This window comes from Chiloscyllium plagiosum, unplaced genomic scaffold, assembly GCF_037043375.1.
Source record: "Chiloscyllium plagiosum isolate Xiang-an unplaced genomic scaffold, Cpla_swu_hap1 HiC_scaffold_9, whole genome shotgun sequence".
Lineage (NCBI taxonomy): Eukaryota > Metazoa > Chordata > Chondrichthyes > Orectolobiformes > Hemiscylliidae > Chiloscyllium > Chiloscyllium plagiosum.
In genome coordinates this window covers 12,432,229-12,453,391 of record NW_028270147.1, presented here as the reverse complement: position 1 = coordinate 12,453,391, position 21,163 = coordinate 12,432,229, and the positions used below count along the sequence as shown (strand labels likewise).

General features: G+C 44.5%; 1 protein-coding gene across 1 annotated transcript in view; it reads left to right on the top strand.

The window, feature by feature from the left end:
• The window catches only part of LOC122554144 (interferon-induced protein 44-like), a 29,658-nt gene extending 11,623 nt beyond the window's left edge, over positions 1–18,035 (top strand). The window contains exons 4-8 of the mRNA XM_043698708.2: positions 5,523–5,718; positions 8,154–8,294; positions 8,741–8,903; positions 10,942–11,042; positions 15,618–18,035. Coding sequence (XP_043554643.2) covers positions 5,523–5,718; positions 8,154–8,294; positions 8,741–8,903; positions 10,942–11,042; positions 15,618–15,782 — 766 coding nt within the window. The 3' untranslated portion in view covers positions 15,783–18,035. The remainder of the gene's footprint in view (positions 1–5,522; positions 5,719–8,153; positions 8,295–8,740; positions 8,904–10,941; positions 11,043–15,617) is intronic.
• The last annotated feature ends 3,128 nt before the right edge of the window (positions 18,036–21,163 follow it).

Here is a 21,163-nt window from a genome sequence, read left to right as displayed (position 1 = left end):
CTTCATTTTGGATGCCTCTGGATGACCCTGGTGGAGGTCAGCTAGTATCTTTGCTCAGGACAATCACTCTTGATCCCCCAAAATAAAATGCCATCCTCTACGGTGACCTGGTCTCGCCAGGTCCAGAAATGTTTTGTGTCTGGTTGTGATTGCCGTGTTGTTTCCCACATCATCACTGGCTGTTTCAGTTTTGCCAGGACCAGATCCTTTTGCATCCACAGTCTGATTTTGTCAGCAGTGAGCAGAAGGGTGTCCAGAAAGTTTAAACTCAGAGCAGCCTCTTCCAGGGGAGGCACCATTGGAGGCATCCCCATTTGCTCCTTGGCCTCCCGGACGGTGTTCCAACTTGTAATTGTAATCCATCGCTGGATTTGCCATGATGCTTTAGGCAGCACAGCCTTATCCTCTTTGAGTAGCTGTAGCCGTAGGGTTTGTGGTCTGTCACTATTACAGATATATGCCAATGGGTGGCACAGTGGCTCAGTGGTTAGCACTGCTGCCTCACAGCACCAGGGTCCTGGGTTCGATTCCCGCCTGTCTGTGTGGAGTTTGCACATTCTCCCCGTGTCTGCGTGGGTTCCCTCTGGGTGCTCCGGTTTCCTCCCACAGTCCAAAGGTGTGCAGGTCAGGTGATTTGGCCATGCTAAATTGCCCACAGTGTTAGGTGCGTTAGTCAGGGGTAAATATAGGGTTGGGGAATGGGTTTGGGTGGGTTTCTCTTTGGATGGGCGGTATGGACTTGTCGGGCCGAAGGGCCTGTTTCCACACTGTAGAGAATCTAATCTAATAGGTATTGTTGGAACTTTTCTCACACCAAAGATGGCTGCCAAACCTTCCTTCACTATCTGTGCATATTTGCTCTCTGCATCGGCCAAGTCCAGGAAGCAATTCCGAGAAGTGCTCCTCTCTATTGTGCCAACTGTGAGCCAACACTACCCCAATACCGTATGGGGAGGCATCGCATGTCAGCACCACATCTCGCTTGGGAGCACAGTGTGTCAACACTTTTCTTGATGATATTTCTTCTTCATTTTCCTGAAGGCTATGCCTTTGCTCCAAGATCATTTTCAATGCTGACCCTTTCTCATTTGCAAATGTAAGGGTGCCAGGGTGGAGGTGAGGTTAGGGATGAACTTTGCACAATAAATTTAAGAACAGGAAGGCAGATTACTACCTCAATGGAATCAATTTAGGTAAAGGGACAGTACAGACGCCTTGTACACCAGTCAATGAAGGCAAGCATGCAGGTACAGCAGGTAGTGAAGAAGGCTAAGAGCATGCTGGCCTTCATAACAAGAGGAATTGAGTATAGAAGCAAAGAGGTTCTTCTGCAGCTGTACAGGGCCCTGGTGAGACCACACCTGGAGTACTGTGTGCAGTTCTGGTCTTCAAATTTGAGGAAAGACATTCTGGCTATTGACGGAGTGCAGCGTAGGTTCACGAGGTCAATTCCTGGAATGGCGGGATTCCCTTACACTGAAAGACTGAAGTGACTGGGCTTGTATACCCTTGAGTTTAGAAGACTGAGAGGGGATCTGATTGAGACATATAAGATTATTAAAGGATTGGACACTCTGGCAGCAGGAAACATGTTTCCGCTGATGGGTGAGTGCCGAACCAGAGGACACAGCTTAAAAATACGGGGTAGACCATTTATGACAGAGATGAGGAGAAACTTCTTCACCCAGAGAGTGGTGGCTGTGTGAATGCTCTGCCCCAGAAGGCAGTTGAGGCCCAGTCTCTGGATTCATTTAAGAAAGAGTTGGATAGACCTCTCAAGGATAGTGGAATCAAGGGTTATGGAGATAAGGCAGGAACAGGATACTGATTAAGGATGATCAGCCATGATCATAATGAATGGTGGTGCAGGCTCGAAGGGCTGAATGGCCTACTCCTGCACCTATTGTCTATTGTCTAAATTACTATTCCAAGGAAAGGCCTAATCTCTGATATAGCCGTGGGAGCCAAGACACCCTTTTATTGCCTTCTCTTTATCTTCCAATTGATGTAACTCAGTCTTATTGACCCCATAGCCCAACAAGTCCATTGGGGTGCCTGGTAGACACATTTTCCATTCTAAGGCATACTTCCTCAAGACTATGTCCATGTTCTCTGTTATTAGCACATCATCCTGATAAATGGTGACCTGGGGTAGACATTGTGAAATGTCCTCTATCATCCACTGAAAAGCAGCAGGGGCTGACGATACCCCAGGTGGCAGTTTCATAGATTGGTACAAACCCTACGGGTATTAATTGCAATTTACTTCAGAAAATCCTCATCTAATTGCAATTGCAGGTACACATGGCTCATGTCCGCCTTTGTGAAGGACAGCCACCCACCACCCGCTCCCCATCGACCCCACCCAAGCTTTGCATAGAAATCCTCTTTGTGAGGCATTGTGTACTTACTCCATTTGCCACATTCTCCAATGATAAAGCCAGTTGTAGTGCCTGTTTAAAGTCCAGTTGGGCTTATGTTACTAGGCACTCTCACATAGTTACATCATTAATCCCAGATACCAAACAGTCTCTCAGCATCTCATTAAGGTTAGACCAAAGTCACATGCCCCTGCCAGTCATCTTGAACTCATCAAACATCCCAATATGGATTCTTTTGGTTATCAAATTGCTGAGTAAAATCAATAGCATCTCAGAATTAGAGGCTTGGGGTTTTAATATTCATTAACCAAATCTGTTAATTCTTGAAAGGTTTTCATATCTGGTGCCTCAGAATAAGTTAGGCTTCTAATAACTAAAAAGGTTGCGGGTCCACAAGCTGTCAGGAGAATTAGTCGTTGCTTTTCATCTGCCCCAATGTCATTTGCCCCCCAAAAAACATCATTTTCACATATTGGGCCCAGTCTTCAATGGCAGGATCAAATGAGTCAAGCTTCCCAAATAACAGCATGATGCCTGAAATGCTCACCCCAACTCAAATATGACTGTTATGAGCAAATTTATTCAGGAAAATATTTTCTTCTTTCGCTGCCATGAATTAACTTCACGGAGGCCGGTATCCCATCGCCAAGTCACTCTTTATTTACATGTGCATTGTATTTGACACTGGTCTGGCTTCCTCAGAGGTTGCTCTCAGAGTGAACAGAACATCTGACACTCCTGCTCATCATATCTATGAGGTCCATCTGACTGACCTCATTACAAGCGCTACACTTTCAAATCTGCAGGGTTTCTTAAATATGTTCTGTTTGTTTCAGATTTCCAGCATCTGCAGTATTTTACTTTTATTTGAGTATAATATATGTTCAGGTTGAAGTGAATTATTGTTCAGTTTACTTTTGTTGCTTCCTCCCTTCCTCTTGTGAAGGTACAATTCCACAATATCAGTGAACACCACCTTACCACCACCTTAATCTGTGAGGCCAGGCTGTAGATTCAACTTTCACCAATTCCCCAACAAAGCAAATGAAGTCGAGGACATTCAGAATTCAATCTAACCCAGAGTGCACCCCCTTCCAATATTTCCAGGTTCAAGTAATGCATGTAGCATGAAATATTTACACGTAGATTCCATTCAACATTGTGAAGTTTGCTGCAGATTGGAACCCTTTCTAGATTAACAACATCCTTCCAATATCCAGGGTGACCAAAATTGTATGCAGTATTCAAAAAGTGGCCTCAGCAATGCCCAGTACAACCGTATCATGACATTCCAACTTCTACACTCAATGATCTGACACTGAAAGCAAGAGTGCCAAACGCATTTCTTCACCACCATGTCTACCTGTGACTCCACTTTCAGGGAATAATATACCTGTAGCCCTAGGTCCCCCTGTTCAACAACATTCCCCAGAGTCCTACCATTAACTATGTAAGTCCAGTCCTTGTTTGTTTTACCAAAATACAACACCTCACATCTATCAAAATTAAACTCCATTTGCCACTTTTCAGCCTATTGGCCCAATTGATTAATATCTTGTGGTAATTTTAGACAACCTTCTTCAGACTCCACTATACCACCAATTTTCGTGTCATTCATCAACTTACTATCAACGCGTCCTTTATTCGCATCTGATTTATTTTTATAAATTACAAACAAGAGTGGGTCCAGAACCAATCCTTGTGGCACACCGCTGGTCACAGGTCTCCAATCCAAAAAACAGCTGTCTATCACCATCACCATTTCCTGATGAAGGGCTTTTGCCTGAAACATCAATTTTCCTGGACCATGGATGCTGCCTGACCTGCTGTGCTTTTCCAGTACCATACTCTCGACTCTAATCTGCAGTCCTCAATTTTGCCTGCCTATCACTAACCTCTATCTTCTGCCATCAATTCGTAATTATGGAAACAGAGCCTTCAGTCCAAATCATCCATGCCGACGCGATATCCGAAATAAATCTAGACCCATTTGCCAGCATTTGGCCCAAATCCCTCTAAACCCTTCCTATTCATTTCCCCATCCAGATACCTTTTCAATGTTGTCTTTGTACCGTCCTCCACCACTACCTCTTGCAATTCATTCCATACACTCACCATCCTCTGCATGAAAGAATTGCCCCTTAGGTGGCTTTTTAATCTTTCCCTCTCACCTTATACCTATGCCCTCTAGGTTTGGGTTCCCCTACCCTCGGGAAAAACCTTGCCTTTTCACCCTATCCATGCCCCTCATGACTTTATAAACCTCTATTGGTACTTGGGTCTTAATCATCCAAAAACATACGCCTAGAGCTTTTGGCCTTCATTTGCCAACATAGCAGTGATGTAGGTAATGGCACCCAGGTTAATGTTCTGGTCACAGGGGTTTGTCTCTCTCCACGGATGAAAAACACTGCCATCCCTTTCTGAACTACATGTGGTTATAGACCCACAGCAATTTGGTTTCCTTTTAACTTGCCTGTGAGAAATGAGTACTAGGTTGAAACTTTATTGCTGGAACAGCACAGCAGGTCAGGCAGCATCCAGGGAACAGGAGATTCGACGTTTCGGGCACAGGCCCTTCTTCAGGAAATGAGTACTAGTCTAGCTATTTAGATGTGACATCGTTGCTAAACCAGCATCTGGAATGTTTCTGGTGTCACTCCACATCTTGTACAGTTAACTTCCTATCTGTCCTGTCAATCCAACCAGGGGCTACAAAGGAGTTGGCTGATGTTCATAGAATCCCTAACAATGTGGAAACAGGCCATTTGGCCCAACAAGTCTCTGAAGAGTAACCCCCCAGATGCATTCCATTACTCTTTTATTGTACATTTACCCCTGACTAATGCACCTAACCTACACATCCCTGAACACTCTGGGCAATTTAGCGTGGTCAATTCACTTACTGCCCAGAACCAATTATCAGTCTGTTTGGCAGCTGGCGTTCACTTGTGGAATGTGCGTAAGATTTGGGCCTCAAAGTGACTTTGCCATTGTGCCTTTGGCCCAGAGTAAAAATGGTCAAAACCTGCCACACGATAATAATGCTCTATCATTATCTTCCAACCCACCATGAGCAATACTCAGGGAGATCTGTTGTTTGAGCCATTAAATCCTGAACTCCACTTCTTTTGCTAACAGGAGCAAGCAAGAACTGCTGAAATTCATCATGGAGTATCAACCATATGTGAGCTCTGTCTCAAAGGCACGGGTTTTACTAATTGGACCAGTTGGAGGAGGCAAGTCTAGTTTCGTCAACTCTGTCAATTCAGTTTTCCGTGGTCATGTCACCAATCGGACTCTGATTGGGAGTGGACCGAGAAGTACGACCACAATGGTAAATATAGAAGTGCAGATATGGCTTTATATTTTTCTTGCCAATGTATTTCGCATCCTCTGTACTTGATTCTTGCATTGCTCTCTAGTCTCTTACACCCTTTGAAATGCTATTAATCCTGTATCAACATTGATAGAAAGTATCAATCCAGCAATGTCTGCACGCACTATTCATTGATAATCCAGGTGATTTGCCTCCCCATGGGTAGGTTTGTGATCACAGCATCTCTATTGTACAGGCTGGTGAATAAACGTGGCTGTCTGTTTTTGGTCTGAATGGATCTTGCTCAAGAGTTCAATTCCTTGAACCACTGAGTGAATTTAGAGCATTGTAGAGTCATTGTAGCCAACATTACTAAATGGTAATTTCTCATAAATGCCCATCTAATTAATTTCCTTTCGAAGCCAATGGCTGCCTCTACTATTTCCAGCCTCACGGGCCGCACAATTCAGGCTAATTGCTGTGTAAAAAGGTTTTAGTCACATCTCCTCTTCCCCCCACAATGTAATGTCCAAAACCTGTCATGGACCACTCTGGTAGATGTGACGGTGAAGATGCCACAACAATGGCTCTTCTTCCTAGGGCCCAGGAAATTCAGCATGTCCATAAGGACCGTCACCAACTTTTACAAATGCACCACAAATAGCATTTTATCCAGGTCTTATAGCCTGGTATGGCAACTGCTCTGCCCAGGACCATAAGAAACTACAGAAGTTTGTGTGCACAGCCCAGAACATCACAGAAGCCAACCTCCCATCAATGGACTCTATTTACCCATCTTGTTGCCGCAGGTCAGAGACGAGGGATACTGCGGTGAATAACTTACCTCCTGACATCCCAAAGTTTATCCACCATCTACAAGGCACAAGTCAGGTGTGTGATGGAATACTCCCCACTTGCCCGGATGGATGCAGCTCCAACAACGCTCAAGAAGATCAACACCATCCAAGACAACCCACTTGATTGGCACCATATATCCAAACATACAACCCGCCCACCAACGATGCTCAGTCGCAGCAGTGTATACTATCTATAAGATGCACTCCAGAAATTCACCAAAGACAGCACCTTCCAAACCCATGACCACTTCCATCTAGAAGGGCAAGGGGGGCAGGTACTTGGGAACACCACCACCTGCAAGTTCTCCTCCAAGCCACTTACCATTGTGACTTGGAAATATACTGCCATTCTTTCACAATCATTGGGTCAAATCCTGGAATCTCCTCCCTACTGGCATTGTGGGCCAACCCACAGTAAGTGGACTGCAGTGGTTCAAGAAGGCAGCTCACTACCACCTTCTCAAGGGCAACTAGGGATGGGCTATCAATGTGGGCCAGCCAGCTTCGCCCATGTCCCACAAATGATTAAAAAAAGAAAGGCTGCCAACATCATCAAAGACCAACCTGTATGCCTTATTCTGTCCCAAGTTCTTTTCATTCAATAATCTGTATGTCCTTGCTTACTATGATCTGCCTGTATTGCTTGCAAACAAGGCTTTTCACTGTGCTTAGGTACACATGACAATAAATCAAATCAAATCACCATCTTAAATCTCTTTCCCTTCTTCCTCACACAATCAATTAATGGAACAATTGGTATTTATCTGACTGATCTAAAACTGTCTTAAATATTGTCCACCTTGATCAAATCTCCCCTCAGCCTCCTTCACTCGAAGCAGTGCAACCCCAGCTTTTTCAGCCAAAACCTCACAGCTAAATTTTGGAACAAAGCTGATAAATCTCTGCACCTTCTCAAAGACCTTGAAATCCTTCTGAAAACGTGGTGACCCAGAAATGTAACCCACTCAGAGTTTTGCAAACGTAGTTTAGAATGTTTTGCCTTGAGAAATACTGAAAATGATGTGCAGTTTCAAAAGTGCTTTGCAGCAATTGAGATGATCCAGTGGTTTCATACTCCATCTCAATTCCGAATGGTTTCTGTCTTCTGAATGCACTGCCTTGCTCGTCTTGCTCTGACCCTCTATCAAATTAACCTCTCTGTATCCAATATCCACACTGTGATGTGGAGGTGCTGGTGTCAGACTGGGGTGGACAAGGTCAGAAGTCACATGACATCAGGTTATAGTCCAATAGGTTTACTTGAAATCTCAAGCTTTTGGAGCACCGCTCCTTTGTCAGGTGAAGTCAGGTCCCTGGCACAGTGAGGCAGCTGTGCTGCCCTACTCTGCCACTGTGCTGCCCTAGCATTGTCAGATTATTTTTCTCCCTGAATCAGCTGTAGCAATGGTCATCTGACAATTCCACTATCGCTCTATCAGGCGATGGTCATGATGCTAGAAGGAACCTAGAAATATCTTGTCACTCTTTGTCCAAGCAATTCCACATTCTGCGATGGCAGATCCTTCAGGGCTATTTTTGTTAGTTTACCTTGCAAGTGATTTCACTTTGAGCTTTGGTATTTTTGTTTAATTGCAGTATTCGACATACTCCTTCAGAAATGACACTCCTCCTCTGACCCTTTGTGATACAATGGGACTTGCAGAAGATACTGTGTCAGGGCTGCACAGTGATGATATTATCAGTATCATCAAAGGACATATTCCGAACAAGTATAAGGTAACCTGGTTTTCTTTTTTCTTTTTATTTCGTTCCCCCCCTTCATTATTTGTGGCTAAATGTGTAAGCAATCTGATCTAAAATGGTTAGACGGCTGCTTTTGTGATGTAGAGTGATGCTATTCCTTTAACAATACTTGCCGAATCTTTATAATTAATCTGATTTGTTCATCGGCTTATTGCCTGTTACTGCCAAGAGGTAGGGAAAGCACGTGTGTCTCCATCAGGAGACTGTTCCAGAATCTGCCTGATTCTCCACCCTAAGGATTTGTGTCATTGTCAACAATTCAGCTCAAAGTCTAACTCTTTCAGAACGATTGTAACTTGCACCATAATCAGCATGATCTAGAGGTCAACTCGATGGATTCTAAATCCCAGCCTCACCAATGATGCCTAAAGGAATAAAAATGTAAATATCATTTTAAAGTCAGGTTCTTTTCCTTGTAGTTTGCAGTTGATTCCCCATTCAAAGCTGGTGACATATCGCCAAGAGCTATTAATGAGAAGATACATTGTGTTGCATATGTGATTGATGTGAGTAAAACCCCTATGCTGTCCACTGAAATGAAAACGAAAATCTGTGCCATTCGATCAAAGATTGATGAATTGGGTGAGTGTTGCATTCTGTACTGAGTATCACTGAAATAAAAGCCACTTTGTCTTGAACTCAACAGGGCAGTTCACAAGAATAACAACGGGGGAAACAAGCATTTACACTCTGTCAGATGCTATGCTGATTGGTTGGCAAGTGGTCTTTGGTGGAGGTATTCCCATGGAGAATGCAGCAATTAATGATGATAATTTTGTTAACTGCCAGAGCGGGTTACCTTTAATCAGTGCTCTCTGATGATCTAAAGCAAGGTTCTGTATTTATCGAACCATTGAAACTATTAGCTATAGTCAACCATTCAGCTCTTTGAGTCTGCCCTGCCATTCAATATGGGGTTGGCTGATCCTCTGTCTCAACACCACTTTCCTGCTTTCTCCACATACCTTTTCATGCTTTTAATATTTAACAATTTATCAGTTTCCTGAGGGTATTCAATGTTTTGACCTCCTCAGTCTTCTGTGGTGGAGAATTCCACAGCTTCATCATCTTTTGAATGAAGACGTGTTTCCTCCTCACAGTTCCAAATGGCCAACCCTGCATCTGAGATTGTGGCCTCTGGTTCCAGACTCCCCATTCAGGGAAATCATCCTCCCTGCGTCTAGTTTGTTAGGAATTTTGCATGTCTCAATTCGATACTTTCTCATCCTCCTGAAACTCGAGTGAAGACAGACCCAGTTAAACCAATCTCCGATACAACAGTTCTGAGGAGGGGTCGCTAAGCTTGAAGGTAGAAGACAGTTTTTCAGGTTTTCAGATGGGGGGTTGTTTTTCAGACTGGAGGCCTGTGATCTGTGGTGTGTCACAACCATCAGTACTGAGCCCACTACTTTTTGTCATTTACATAAATGATTCGGATACGAATATAGAAGGTGTAGTTAGTAAGTTTGCTGATGACACCAAAGTTGGAGGTGTAGTGGACAGCGAAGAGGGTTACCTCAGATTACAACAGGATCTTGATCAGATGCGCTGATGAGCTGAGGAGTGGCAGATGGAGTTTAATTCAGATAAATGCGAGGTGTGGCATTTTGGAAAAGCAAATCTTAGCAGGACTTCTTAGTGCAAATTTTAGCACTTATTGGTAAGGTCCTTGGGAGTATTGCTGAACAAATAGATCTTGGAGTGCACGTTTATTGTTCCTTGAAAGTAGAGCCGCAGGTAGGTAGGATAGTGAAGGAGGCATATCTTTCCCTTATTGGTCAGAGCATTGGGTATAAGAGTTGGGAGGTCATGTTGCGGCTGTACAGGATGTTGGTTAGGCCACTTATGGAATACTGCGCGCAATTCTGGTCTCCTTCCTATCGGAAGGGTGTTGTGAAACTTGAAAGGGTTCAGAAAAGATTTACAAGGATGATGCCAGGGTTGGAGGATTTGAGCTATAGGGAGAGGCTGAACTGGCTGGGGCTATTTTCCCTGGAATGTCGGAGGCTGAGGGTAGAATTTATAGAAGTTTACAAAATCATGAGGGGCATGGATCGGATAAATCGACAAAGTCTTTTCCCTGGGGTGGGGGAGTCCAGAACTAGAGGACATAGGTTTAGGGTGAGAGGGGAAAGATATAGAAGAGACCTAAGGGGCAACGTTTTCACACAGAGGGTGGTACGTGTATGGAATGAGCTGCCAGAGGAAGTGGTGGAGGCTGGTACAATTCCAGCATTTAAAAGGCATCTGGACGGGTATATGAATAGGAAGGGTTTGGAGGGATATGGGCCGGGTGCTGGCAGATGGGACTGTATTGGGTTGGGATATCTGGTTGTGATGGACGATTTGGACTGAAGGGTCTGTTTCCATGCTGAAAATCTCGATGAATCTAAGTGAAGTTGCTTTCATCATGTAGGTGTTTTGATGGTCAATCATGAGCAAAATGACCAAATGGTCTGTTTTTTTAATGACATGAGTTACCCTTCTTCAGAGTTGATATCACAGCTTTACCTTTTGAAGGAGAATAAATTGCCAATGTACTGCTCTCATTACCCTCAGATATTGTGACCCATCGCAGAAGTTAATTTCCTAATAAATGAATTATTCATTCCATTTCTAGAGGTTCCACAGATTGTCCTACTAACAAAAGTGGATGAAGAATGCCCTATGGTTGGAAATGATGTGAAAACTGTCTACTGGAGTGATCCCATTGAAAAAAAGGTATAATTTTTACTGTACACTCAGCTGTGATAGTGTCATCATTTACAAGGTGAACTTACCAGTGTTCAAGCTATGAATTTCTGGCTTTCTTTATGAAGTGGTCTGGAATTTGTGGGGGTCTGGAATACACTGCCTGGGAATGTAGTGGATGTGGGGACCCTCACAAACCCTCACAAACCTGAAGAAATACTTGGATGAGCACTTGAAATGTCATGACATTCAAAGCTATGGGCCCAGTGCGGGACAGTGTACTTTATTTTAGTGAGGTGTAGTGGTAGTACAGACTTGATGGGTGAAGAGCCTCTTCTGTACCTGTATGATTCTATATGGTGTCATTGCCTTTCTGGTATAAAAGGAGGCCATTGAACCAATCATGTTGGACCTCTGCAGTGAAATCTGGTCTGATTGTTTCTGCTCTGTCCCTGTGTTCCTGTAAGTTTATCTTCCTTAAATGCCTGTTCTTATCCAGGGCAGAGTCAGAGGAATCAGACCCAGTCCTGGTCCTGGTTTCCTCACACAGTCCAAAGATGTGCAGGTTAGGTGAATTGGCCATGCTAAATTGCCCAGGGTGAAACAGGGCTGTGCAGACTGGGTGGCTTAGCCATGGGAAATGAATGGGATACAGGGATAGAAAGGAGAGTGGATCTTGGTGGGATGCGCTTCAGAGGGTCGGTGTGGATTTGACAGGCCAAATAGCCTGCTTTCACATTGTAGGGGTTCTATGAGTCTATAATTTTATGGACAGCCATCAAGTACTGGAGAGCATAACTGTGCGTAAGGTAGATCAGAGGAATGAGACATAAAGTGGAGCCTGACACTGTGGCAAAGAAGGGAAGGGGGCAGAATAGAAAAGTACTCGTGGTAGGGGACTCGATAGTTAGGGGAATCGACAGGAGATTTTGTGGTCAGGATCAGGATTCTCAGAAGGTATGTTGCCTCCCTGGTGCCAGGGTCCGGGACGTCTCCGATCGGGTGTATGAGGTTCTAAAAGGGGAGAGCGAACAGCCAGAAATCATGTTATATATTGGCACTAATGATATAGCCAGGAAAAGGATTGAAGATATAAAAAGTGATTTCAGGGAGTTAGGATGGAAGCTGCAAAGCAGGACGAACAGAGTAGTGTTCTCTAGTTTACTACCGGTGCCACGAGATAGCGAGGCCAGGAACAGGGAACGGGTGCAGCTTAATATGTGGCTGCGCAGCTGGTGTAGGAGGGAGGGCTTCAGATATGTAGATAATTGAGATGCCTTCCGGGGAAGGTGGGACCTGTACAAGAAGGACGGGTTGCATCTGAACTGGAAGGGGACCAATGTCCTGGGTGGAAGGTTTGCTCGAGTAGTTCGAGAGGGTTTAAACTAGTACGGCAGGGGGGTGGGAACCTGAGCTGTATACCGGAGGTGAGAGATGATGCAGATGAGGCAATAGCAAGAGGTAGACCAGCTAGTGGGAAGGATTTTCCTGGGAAGGAACCAAGTGATCAGTTAAAGAGTGTTTGCTTTAACGCAAGGAGTATCAGGAATAAAAGTGACGAACTTAGAACATGGATCAGTACCTGGTGCTATGATGTTGTGGCCATAACAGAGACATGGGTTTTTCAGGGGTAGGAATGGTTGCTGGATGTTCCAGGGTTTAGAGCATTTAAAAAGAATCGGGAGGGGGGAAAAAGAGGGTGTAGCACTACTAATCAGAGAGGGTATCACAGCTACAGAAGCTTCCATTGTCGAGGAAGGTCTGCCTACCGAGTCAGTATGGGTGGAAATTAGGAACAGCAAGGGAGCAGTCACCTTGTTAGGGGTTTACTACAGGCCCCCCAATAGCAGCAGGGAGATGGAAGAAAGCATAGGTCGGCAGATTTTGGAAAAGTGTGGACGTAGTAGGGTTGTTGTAATGGGCGACTTTAACTTTCCCAATATTGATTGGAACCTCCTTCGAGCAGAAGATTTGAATGGAGCTGTTTTTGTAAGGTGTGTTCAGGAGGGTTTCCTAACTCAGTACGTTGACAGGCCGACGAGGGGAGAGGCCATTCTAGACTTGGTGCTCGGAAACAGGGCAGGTATCAGATCTTGTGGTGGGAGAGCATTTTGGTGATAGTGACCACAACTGCCTCACATTCCACATAGCTATGGAGAAGGAGAGGATTAGGCAAAATGGGAGGATATTTAATTGGGGAAGAGGAAACTATGATGTGATTAGAAATGAGTTAGGAAGCATGGACTGGGAGCAATTGTTCCATAGTAAAGGCACTATAGATATGTGGAGACTGTTTAAGGAACAGTTGTTGCGAGTGATGAATAAATATGTCCCTCTGAGACAGGCAAGAAGGGGTAAGATAAAGGAACCTTGGATGACGAGAGCAGTGGAGCTTCTCGTCAAAAGGAAGAAGGTAGCTTACATAAGGTGGAGGAAGCTAGGGTCAAGCTTAGCTCTAGATGATCTAGATGATTACAGGCAGGCAAGGAAGGAGCTTAAAAATGGTCTGAGGAGAGCCAGGAGGGGGCACGAGAAAGGCTTGGCAGAACAGATTAGGGAGAACACAATGGCATTTTACACTTATGTGAGGAATAAGAGAATGGTCAAAGAAAGAGTAGGCCCGATCAGGGATAGCATAGAGAAAATGTGTGTGGAGTCTGAGGAGGTAGGGGAAGCCCTAAATGAGTTTTTTGCTTCTGTCTTTACGAAAGAAACGAACTTTGTAGTGAATGAAACCTTTGAAGGGCAGGTGTGCATGCTGAAATGGATAGAGATAGAGGAAGCTGATGTGGTGAAAATTTTGTCAAACATTAAGATTGACAAGTCACCAGGCCCGGACCAGATTTGTCCTCGGCTGTTTTGAGAAACGAGAAATGTGATTGCTTCGCCACTTGCGAAGATCTTTGCATCCTCGCTCTCCACCGGAGTCGTACCTGAGGACTGGAGAGAGGCAAATGTAATTCCTCTCTTCAAGAAAGGAAATAGGGAAATCCCCGGCAATTACAGACCAGTAAGTCTCACATCTGTCATCTGCAAGGTTTTAGAAAGGATTCTGAGGGATAGGATGTATGACCATCTGGAAGAGCATGGCTTGATTAACTGCAGTCACCGCGGCTTTGTGAGGGGCAGGTCATGCCTCACAAACGTTATCGAGTTCTTTGAGGATGTGACTAGAAAAGTTGATGAGGGTCGAGCTGTGGATGTGGTGTATATGGACTTCAGCAAGGCATTTGATAAGGTTCCCTACAGTAGGCTCATTCAGAAGGTTAGGAGGAATGGGATACAGGGGAACTTAGCTGTCTGGATACAGAATTGGCTGGGCAACAGAAGACAGCGAGTGGTAGTAAAGGGAAAATATTCTGCCTGGAGGTCAATGGTGAGTGGTGTTCCACAGGACTCTGTCCTTGGGCCTCTACTGATTGTAATTTTTATTAATGACTTGGATGAGGGGATTGAAGGATGGGTCAGCAAGTTTGCAAACGACACATAGGTTGGAGGTGTCGTTGACAGTATAGAGGGCTGTTGTAGGCTGCAGTGGGACATTGACAGGATGCAGAGATGGGCTAAGAGGTGGCAGATGGAGTTCAACCTGGATAAATGCGAGGTGATGCATTTTGGAAGGTGGAATTTGAAAGCTGAGTACAGGATTAAGGATAGGATTCTTGGCAGTGTGGAGGAACAGAGGGATCTTGGTGTGCAGGTACATAGATCCCTTAAACTGGCCACCCAAGTGGACAGGTTGTTAAGAAAGCATATGGTGTTTTGGCTTTTATTAATAGGGGGATTGAGTTTAAGAGTCGTGAGATCTTGTTGCAGCTCTATAAAACTTTGGTTAGACCGCACTTGGAATATTGCGTCCAGTTCTGGTCCCCCTATTATAGGAAAGATGTGGATGCTTTGGAGAGGGTTCAGAGGAGGTTTGCCAGGATGCTGCCTGGACTGGAGGGCTTATCTTATGAAGAGAGGTTGACTGAGCTCAGACTTTATTCAATGGAGAAAAGGAGGAGGAGAGGGGACCTAATTGAGGTATACAAGATAATGAGAGGCATAGATAGAGTCGATAGCCAGAGACTATTTCCCAGGGCAGAAATGGCTAACACAAGGGGTCATAGTTTTAAGCTGGTTGGAGGAAAGTATAGAGGGGATGTCAGAGGTGGGTTCTTTACACAGAGAGTTGTGAGAGCATGGAATGCAGTTGTGGAAGCAAGGTCATTGGGGATATTTAAGAGACTGCTGGGCATGCATATGGTCACAGAAATTTGAGGGTGCGTACATGAGGATCAATGGTCAGCACAACATCATGGACTGAAGGGCCTGTTCTGTGCTGTACTGTTCAATGTTCTATGTTCTAAGATTCAGCTTTTGGAATTTTCCAACAGGTTTGAGGTGCTTACAACCTGAGTGGTTGATGGTGAAGTCTGTGCTGTTGACAGGGAAGGGGTAAATAGAAATGTAGTCAAGGTAGACATCTTACAGTAAGTCCCTTCCTTTTGTTGACTTCTAACATTGTTTTGCTTTATCAAGTAACTAGTAGTGAGGAAGAGCTTGATGAACCAAATATCTTATGTTCTTATGTCACTAATAAATCGTATGCTTTTTCTCCAGGTGATGGAAGTTGGAAAACAACTTGGTATTGCAGTTTCATGCATAATTCCTGTGCAAAATTATTGGTCAGTTCATGAGCTTCAATATAATACAGATATTTTAATACTCTCTGCTGTGGTACAGATGTTACGATTTGCAGATGATTATTTTGAGAATTCTGTTTAGTTTATCACCAAACTGTGACATAAGTTTCTCATGACTTTGTCTTTTCTGAATCATTGCTAGTTTTAGTTGGGAGAATTCAAATGCTATGAGCAATCATTTCTCTGTTGCATTTCACAAACTCGGAATGATTTGTTTCCCAAAGGTTTACAGAGGGATGCTGAAAGGGTTAATGATCCTGCCCTGAAATCTGCAAATGTTGAATGGCCATTGAGGTGTGTTTGTACTGTTGTTATATTAATCATTCTTTTTATTAAGGATATTATTAAGAATATTATTAAATTAGAAGGAGTGCAGAAAATCTTTACTAGAATGCTACTTGGACTGGAAGGTTTGAGTCCGAGGAGAGGTTAGATAAGCTGGGATTTTTTCACTGGAGCGTAGGAGGTTGAGAGGTGACCTTTTTTGAGGTTTATAAAATCTTGAGGGGCATTGATAAGGTAAATAGCCACCAGCGTTTCCTCATGATAGCGGTGTCTGAAACTGGAGGGCATGGGTTTAAGGTGAGAGGGGAGTGATACAAAAGGATCCAAAGAGACAATTTGTTCACACAGAGGGTGGTGAGTGTCTGGAAGGGGCTGCCAGCGGCAGTGGTGGAAGCAAGTACCAATTTGTCATTTAAGAAACATTTTGACGCACACATTGATGGGATAGGTATGGAGGGACATGGATCAAACACAGGCAATTAGGACTGGTTTAAATTGTGAAAACTGAGTGTCATTGGCAAGTTAGGTCAAAGAGCCTGTTTCCATGCTGTAAATCTCTATGACTCGATGTTAGAGTTTGCTGTCTGTGTGAATTTACATGCAGCAGGCTTTGTAAAACCCATCTCTTAGAGTCATACAGTCACAGAGACGTACAGCACACAAATAGACCCTACGGTCCAACATGTCCATGCTGACTAGAAATCCTAACTTCATCTGTTCCCATCTGCCAGCACTTGGCTCATATCCCTCTAAACCCTTCCTACTCATATACACATGCAGATGCCTTTTAAATGTTGAAATTGTACCAGCCTCCACCACTTCCTCTGGCAGCTCATTCCATACATGCACCACCCTTTGTAAAAGTTGCCCCTTAGATCCCATTCAAATTTTTCCTTCTCACCCTAAACCTATGCCCTCCTGCTTTGGACTCCACCACCCCAGGGGAAAAGACCTTGTCTATTTATCTGATCCATGTCCCTCATGATTTTATAAACTTCTATAACATCATCTTTCAGTCTGCGATGCTCCAGGGAAAACAGCCCCAGCCTCTTCAGCCTCTCCCTACAGCTCAAATCCTCCAACCCTAGCAACATCCTTGTAAATCTTTCGTGAGCCTTTTCAAGTTTCACAACATTCTTCCAGTAAGAGGGAGACCAGAATTATACGCAATATTCCTAACATAGCCGAATCAATGTCCTGTTCAGCCACAACATGACCTCCCAACTCCTGTACTCAATACTCTGACCAATAAAAGAAAGCATATCAAATGCCTTCTTCTCTATCCTATCGACCCAAAACTCCACTTTCAATGAACTATGAACCTGCACACCAAGGTTTATTTGTTCAGCAACACCCTCCAGGAACTTACCATTCAGTGTATAAGTCCTACTCTGTCTTGTCTTGCCAAAATGCAGCACCTCTAAATTAATCTATCTGAATTAAACTCCATCTTCCACTCCTCAGTACATTGGCCCATCTGATCAAGGTCCTGTTTTACTCTGAGATAACCTTCTTTGCTGTTCACGACATACCAATGTTGGTGTCATCTGCAAACTTACTAACTATACCTCCTATTTACACATTCAAATAATTTATATATATGACAAAAGCAATGGACCCAACATCGATCCTTGTGGCACTCCACTGTCAAAGGCCTCCAGTTGGAAAGGCAGCCCTCCACCACCACCCTCTGTCTTCTACCTTTGAGCCAGAGCTGTGTCCAAATGGCTAGTTCTCCCTGTATTCAATGTGATCTAACCTTGCGAACCAGTCTGCCATGAGGAGCCTTGTTGGGCATTTTATTGAAGTCCATGCAGATCATGTCTTGGTTATATCCTTCTTCAGTTCTGAAGAAGTTGTGTTAGATTTGAAATGTTAACTATGTTTCTCTCTTCACTGCTGGGTAACTGCTGGGTTTCTCTGGTACTTTCTGTTTTGATTCCATATTAAGCTTGTCACACAAACAAGTAGCACAAAGCTGAGAAGTTACCATGTATTGCAATTTGACTATTGCTAGCTGCTTTCAATATTAAACCTTCATTGCACATTAGATGGATCTGTCTGGTTATTTTGTCTTTGGTTACCTACCCTCCTGTACTATCACCAGTGTACACTCTAGGTTGAATGTGTTCTTGTGACATAGTAATAGTGTCCATACCTCTGATCCAGGAGGCTCAGGTACAACTGCCATCTGCTCCAGATAGTGTCTTTGAGCAGGTCGATAAGCAGATGCTCACACTGTGGACAGAATGTTTCTTTTATTTTTGCTGTGTTCATTTTGTTGAGTTTGTCAGAGTGTTTCTCACCACGAGGCCTTACCAAACTTAGCTCATTAACCATCGACCCCACCCCATGGGGTTCCTCTCACCAGTCTCCCGTCCCATTCTACCTCAGAACAACTTGCAACTGCAGGGACATCCCAGAGTTTATGGGCATCCCCGCTACTGATGCCATAGTGCACACAGACCTGTCCAATCAGTTTTTAGCTTCCCTGCATAGTTTTTTAAAAATTCATTCATGGGATTGGACATCACTGGCCAGGTCAGTATTTATTCCCCATCCCTAATTGCCCAGAGGGCAGTTAAAAGTCATAGAATGCCAACAGTGTGGAAACAGGCCCTTCAGCCCTACAAATCCATATCAACCCTCCGAAGAGTAATCCACCCAGACCCAAACTGCTGCCTTTATTACTCTACAATTACCCCCTGAGTAATGCACCTACCTGCACATCCCTGAACACTATGAGCCATTTAGCATGGCCAATTCACCTAACCTGCACATCTTTGGATCATGGGCGAAAACCAAAGCACCAGCAGGAAACCCACACCCAGACACAGGGAAGAATGTACAAACTCCACACAGACAGTCACCCAAGGCTGGGATCGAACCTGGGTCCCTGGTGCTGTGAGGCAGCAGTGCTAACCACTGAGTCACCATACCTCTCCACAACAGTCAGCCACATTGCTGTGTGTCTGGAGTAACATGTAGGCCAGACTAGATAAGGATGGCAGTTTCATTCCCTGTAGGGCAATAGTGAATCAGATGTTTTTTTTTCTGACAATTGGCAATGGATTAATGGTCACCATTAGACTCCTAATTCCAGATTTTAATTGAATTTGGATACTACCATCTGCCATGGCTGGATTCGAACCCAGGTCCCCAGAACATGAGAATTAACGTCCGAGCAATAATACCACCATGTTGTCACCTTCCTAAGGTTCACAATATTTGCCCTGGATGTGGCAAATATGGGAAAATTTGATGCCCCACTTTGTGGTCAGGGTTTTGGAGATCCTAGTGGATGAGGTGGGACATCCTCTTTCTCCCAGGACCAACAGTCGAGGCCGTTCCCCAGACCCTGCACAGCCTGATCTGAGGTTGCCACCTGGGTCAGTGCACTGAATGAGTGATTGACTCTATCCAAACCCCCAGACTGGTATCTGAAGCTGGCCTGGGCATCCTAACCAAAGGTATCTCCCTGCACTGAGGATTGCTGAATATAACCATATTGGGGAGACAGGCCGCCTACTTGCGGAGCATTTCAGAGAACACCTCTGGGACACACGGATCAACCAACCCAACCACCCTGTGGCTCAATACTGAACTCCCCCTCCCACTCCACCAAGGATATGCAGGCCTTTGGACTCCTCCATCGCCAGACCACAACAACACGACGGTTGGAGGAAGAGCGCCTCATCTTCCGCCTAGGAACCCTCCAACCACAAGGGATGAACTCAGATTTCACCAGTTTCCTCATTACCCCTCCCCCACCTTGTCTCAGTCAAATCCCTCAAACTCAGCACTGCCTTCCTAACCTGCAATCTTCTTCCTGACCTCTTGGCCCCCACCCCACTCTGACCTATCACCCTCACCTTGACCTCTTTCCACCTATCGCATTTCCAACGCCCCTCCCCCAAGTCCCTCCTCCCTACCTTTTATCTTAGCCTGCTGGACACACTTTCCTCATTCCTGAAGAAGGGCTTATGCCTGAAACGTTGATTCTCCTGTTCCCTGGATGCTGCCTGACCTGCTGCGCTGTTCCAGCAACACATTTTCAGCTCTGATCTCCAGCATCTGCAGACCTCACTTTCTCCTTGAAGATAACCATAAAATTTCCTGGATTTGTTTCTGTGTTAAAGGGTAACACGATACAGCCGCAGTGTGAGGATGGTATCTCTGGCTGGGGAGTAGGTGCAAAAGGGCAAGGCAGGAACGCTGTGGTCATTCAGGTAGTGAGTGAGTGCAATGAGAACAAGCAAACCAGCTCAAGATGGTGTCTTGACCATGAGCTGGGTGCCTCAGGGACTACAGGATTGCAACAAGAGTTAGCAGTGCAGTATGAGGTACAGCATTGAAGTGCTGAAGCGTCCTATAAGTGGATCAGAGCTAAGCCTCAATTAGAGGCTGGTACATGGCAGATGCCAATGTCTGTGGATGTTCGATTGTGTGGCCAGTGGCCATGCAGTGTGCCCTGAGGTATATGGTGCCAACATACAGGTCTTTTTGTCGAGTCAATAATAAAGAAACTTAAAAAGTAGAATTTGTATTTAAGTCGTACCTTCCATATCACTGGGAACACTGAAAGTGCAACAAAAGCAGATGTATCAGCATGACTGGATCAGAAATGTTAACTGGATCAAAAATCTTCAGCAACACAACTCTGAAAATCCTACTCTTCCAACTTAGCTCCTGCTCCCCACCGCTCCTGATTCAGCATGTCTCCCAGTTGCCTCTCTGATTCATTTGCTCCTGAGTGGCACCAATCACCAGCTGCTGAGCTGGTCTGGCCATGACTACTTAAACCAGGTAAGGGCAGCAGTTTCCTTCCCTAAAGGGCATTTAGCGACCAGAAGACTTTGTCCGACAATGTTTTTATGGTCATCTTTTGACTCTTAAATCAAGATTTGCATCGAATTCAGGTTTCACCATCTGATATGTTGGGACTCCAACACAGAACCTTACCAAGGTCTCTGGATTAATAATCTTGCAATAATGCCCTAGGTCATTGACTTCACCACTGACACATTGTGAAAGAATATTCCTTTGAATATGCCCTTTCAGGTGCTGATGAATCGATTCAGGATTGTAATATCTTTGCTTCATTTTTACAGAACATAAAGCCACGGTATGGTGGATTCTCTCAAATCTTGAGAAATAATTTTGTTTCTTTAAGTGCAT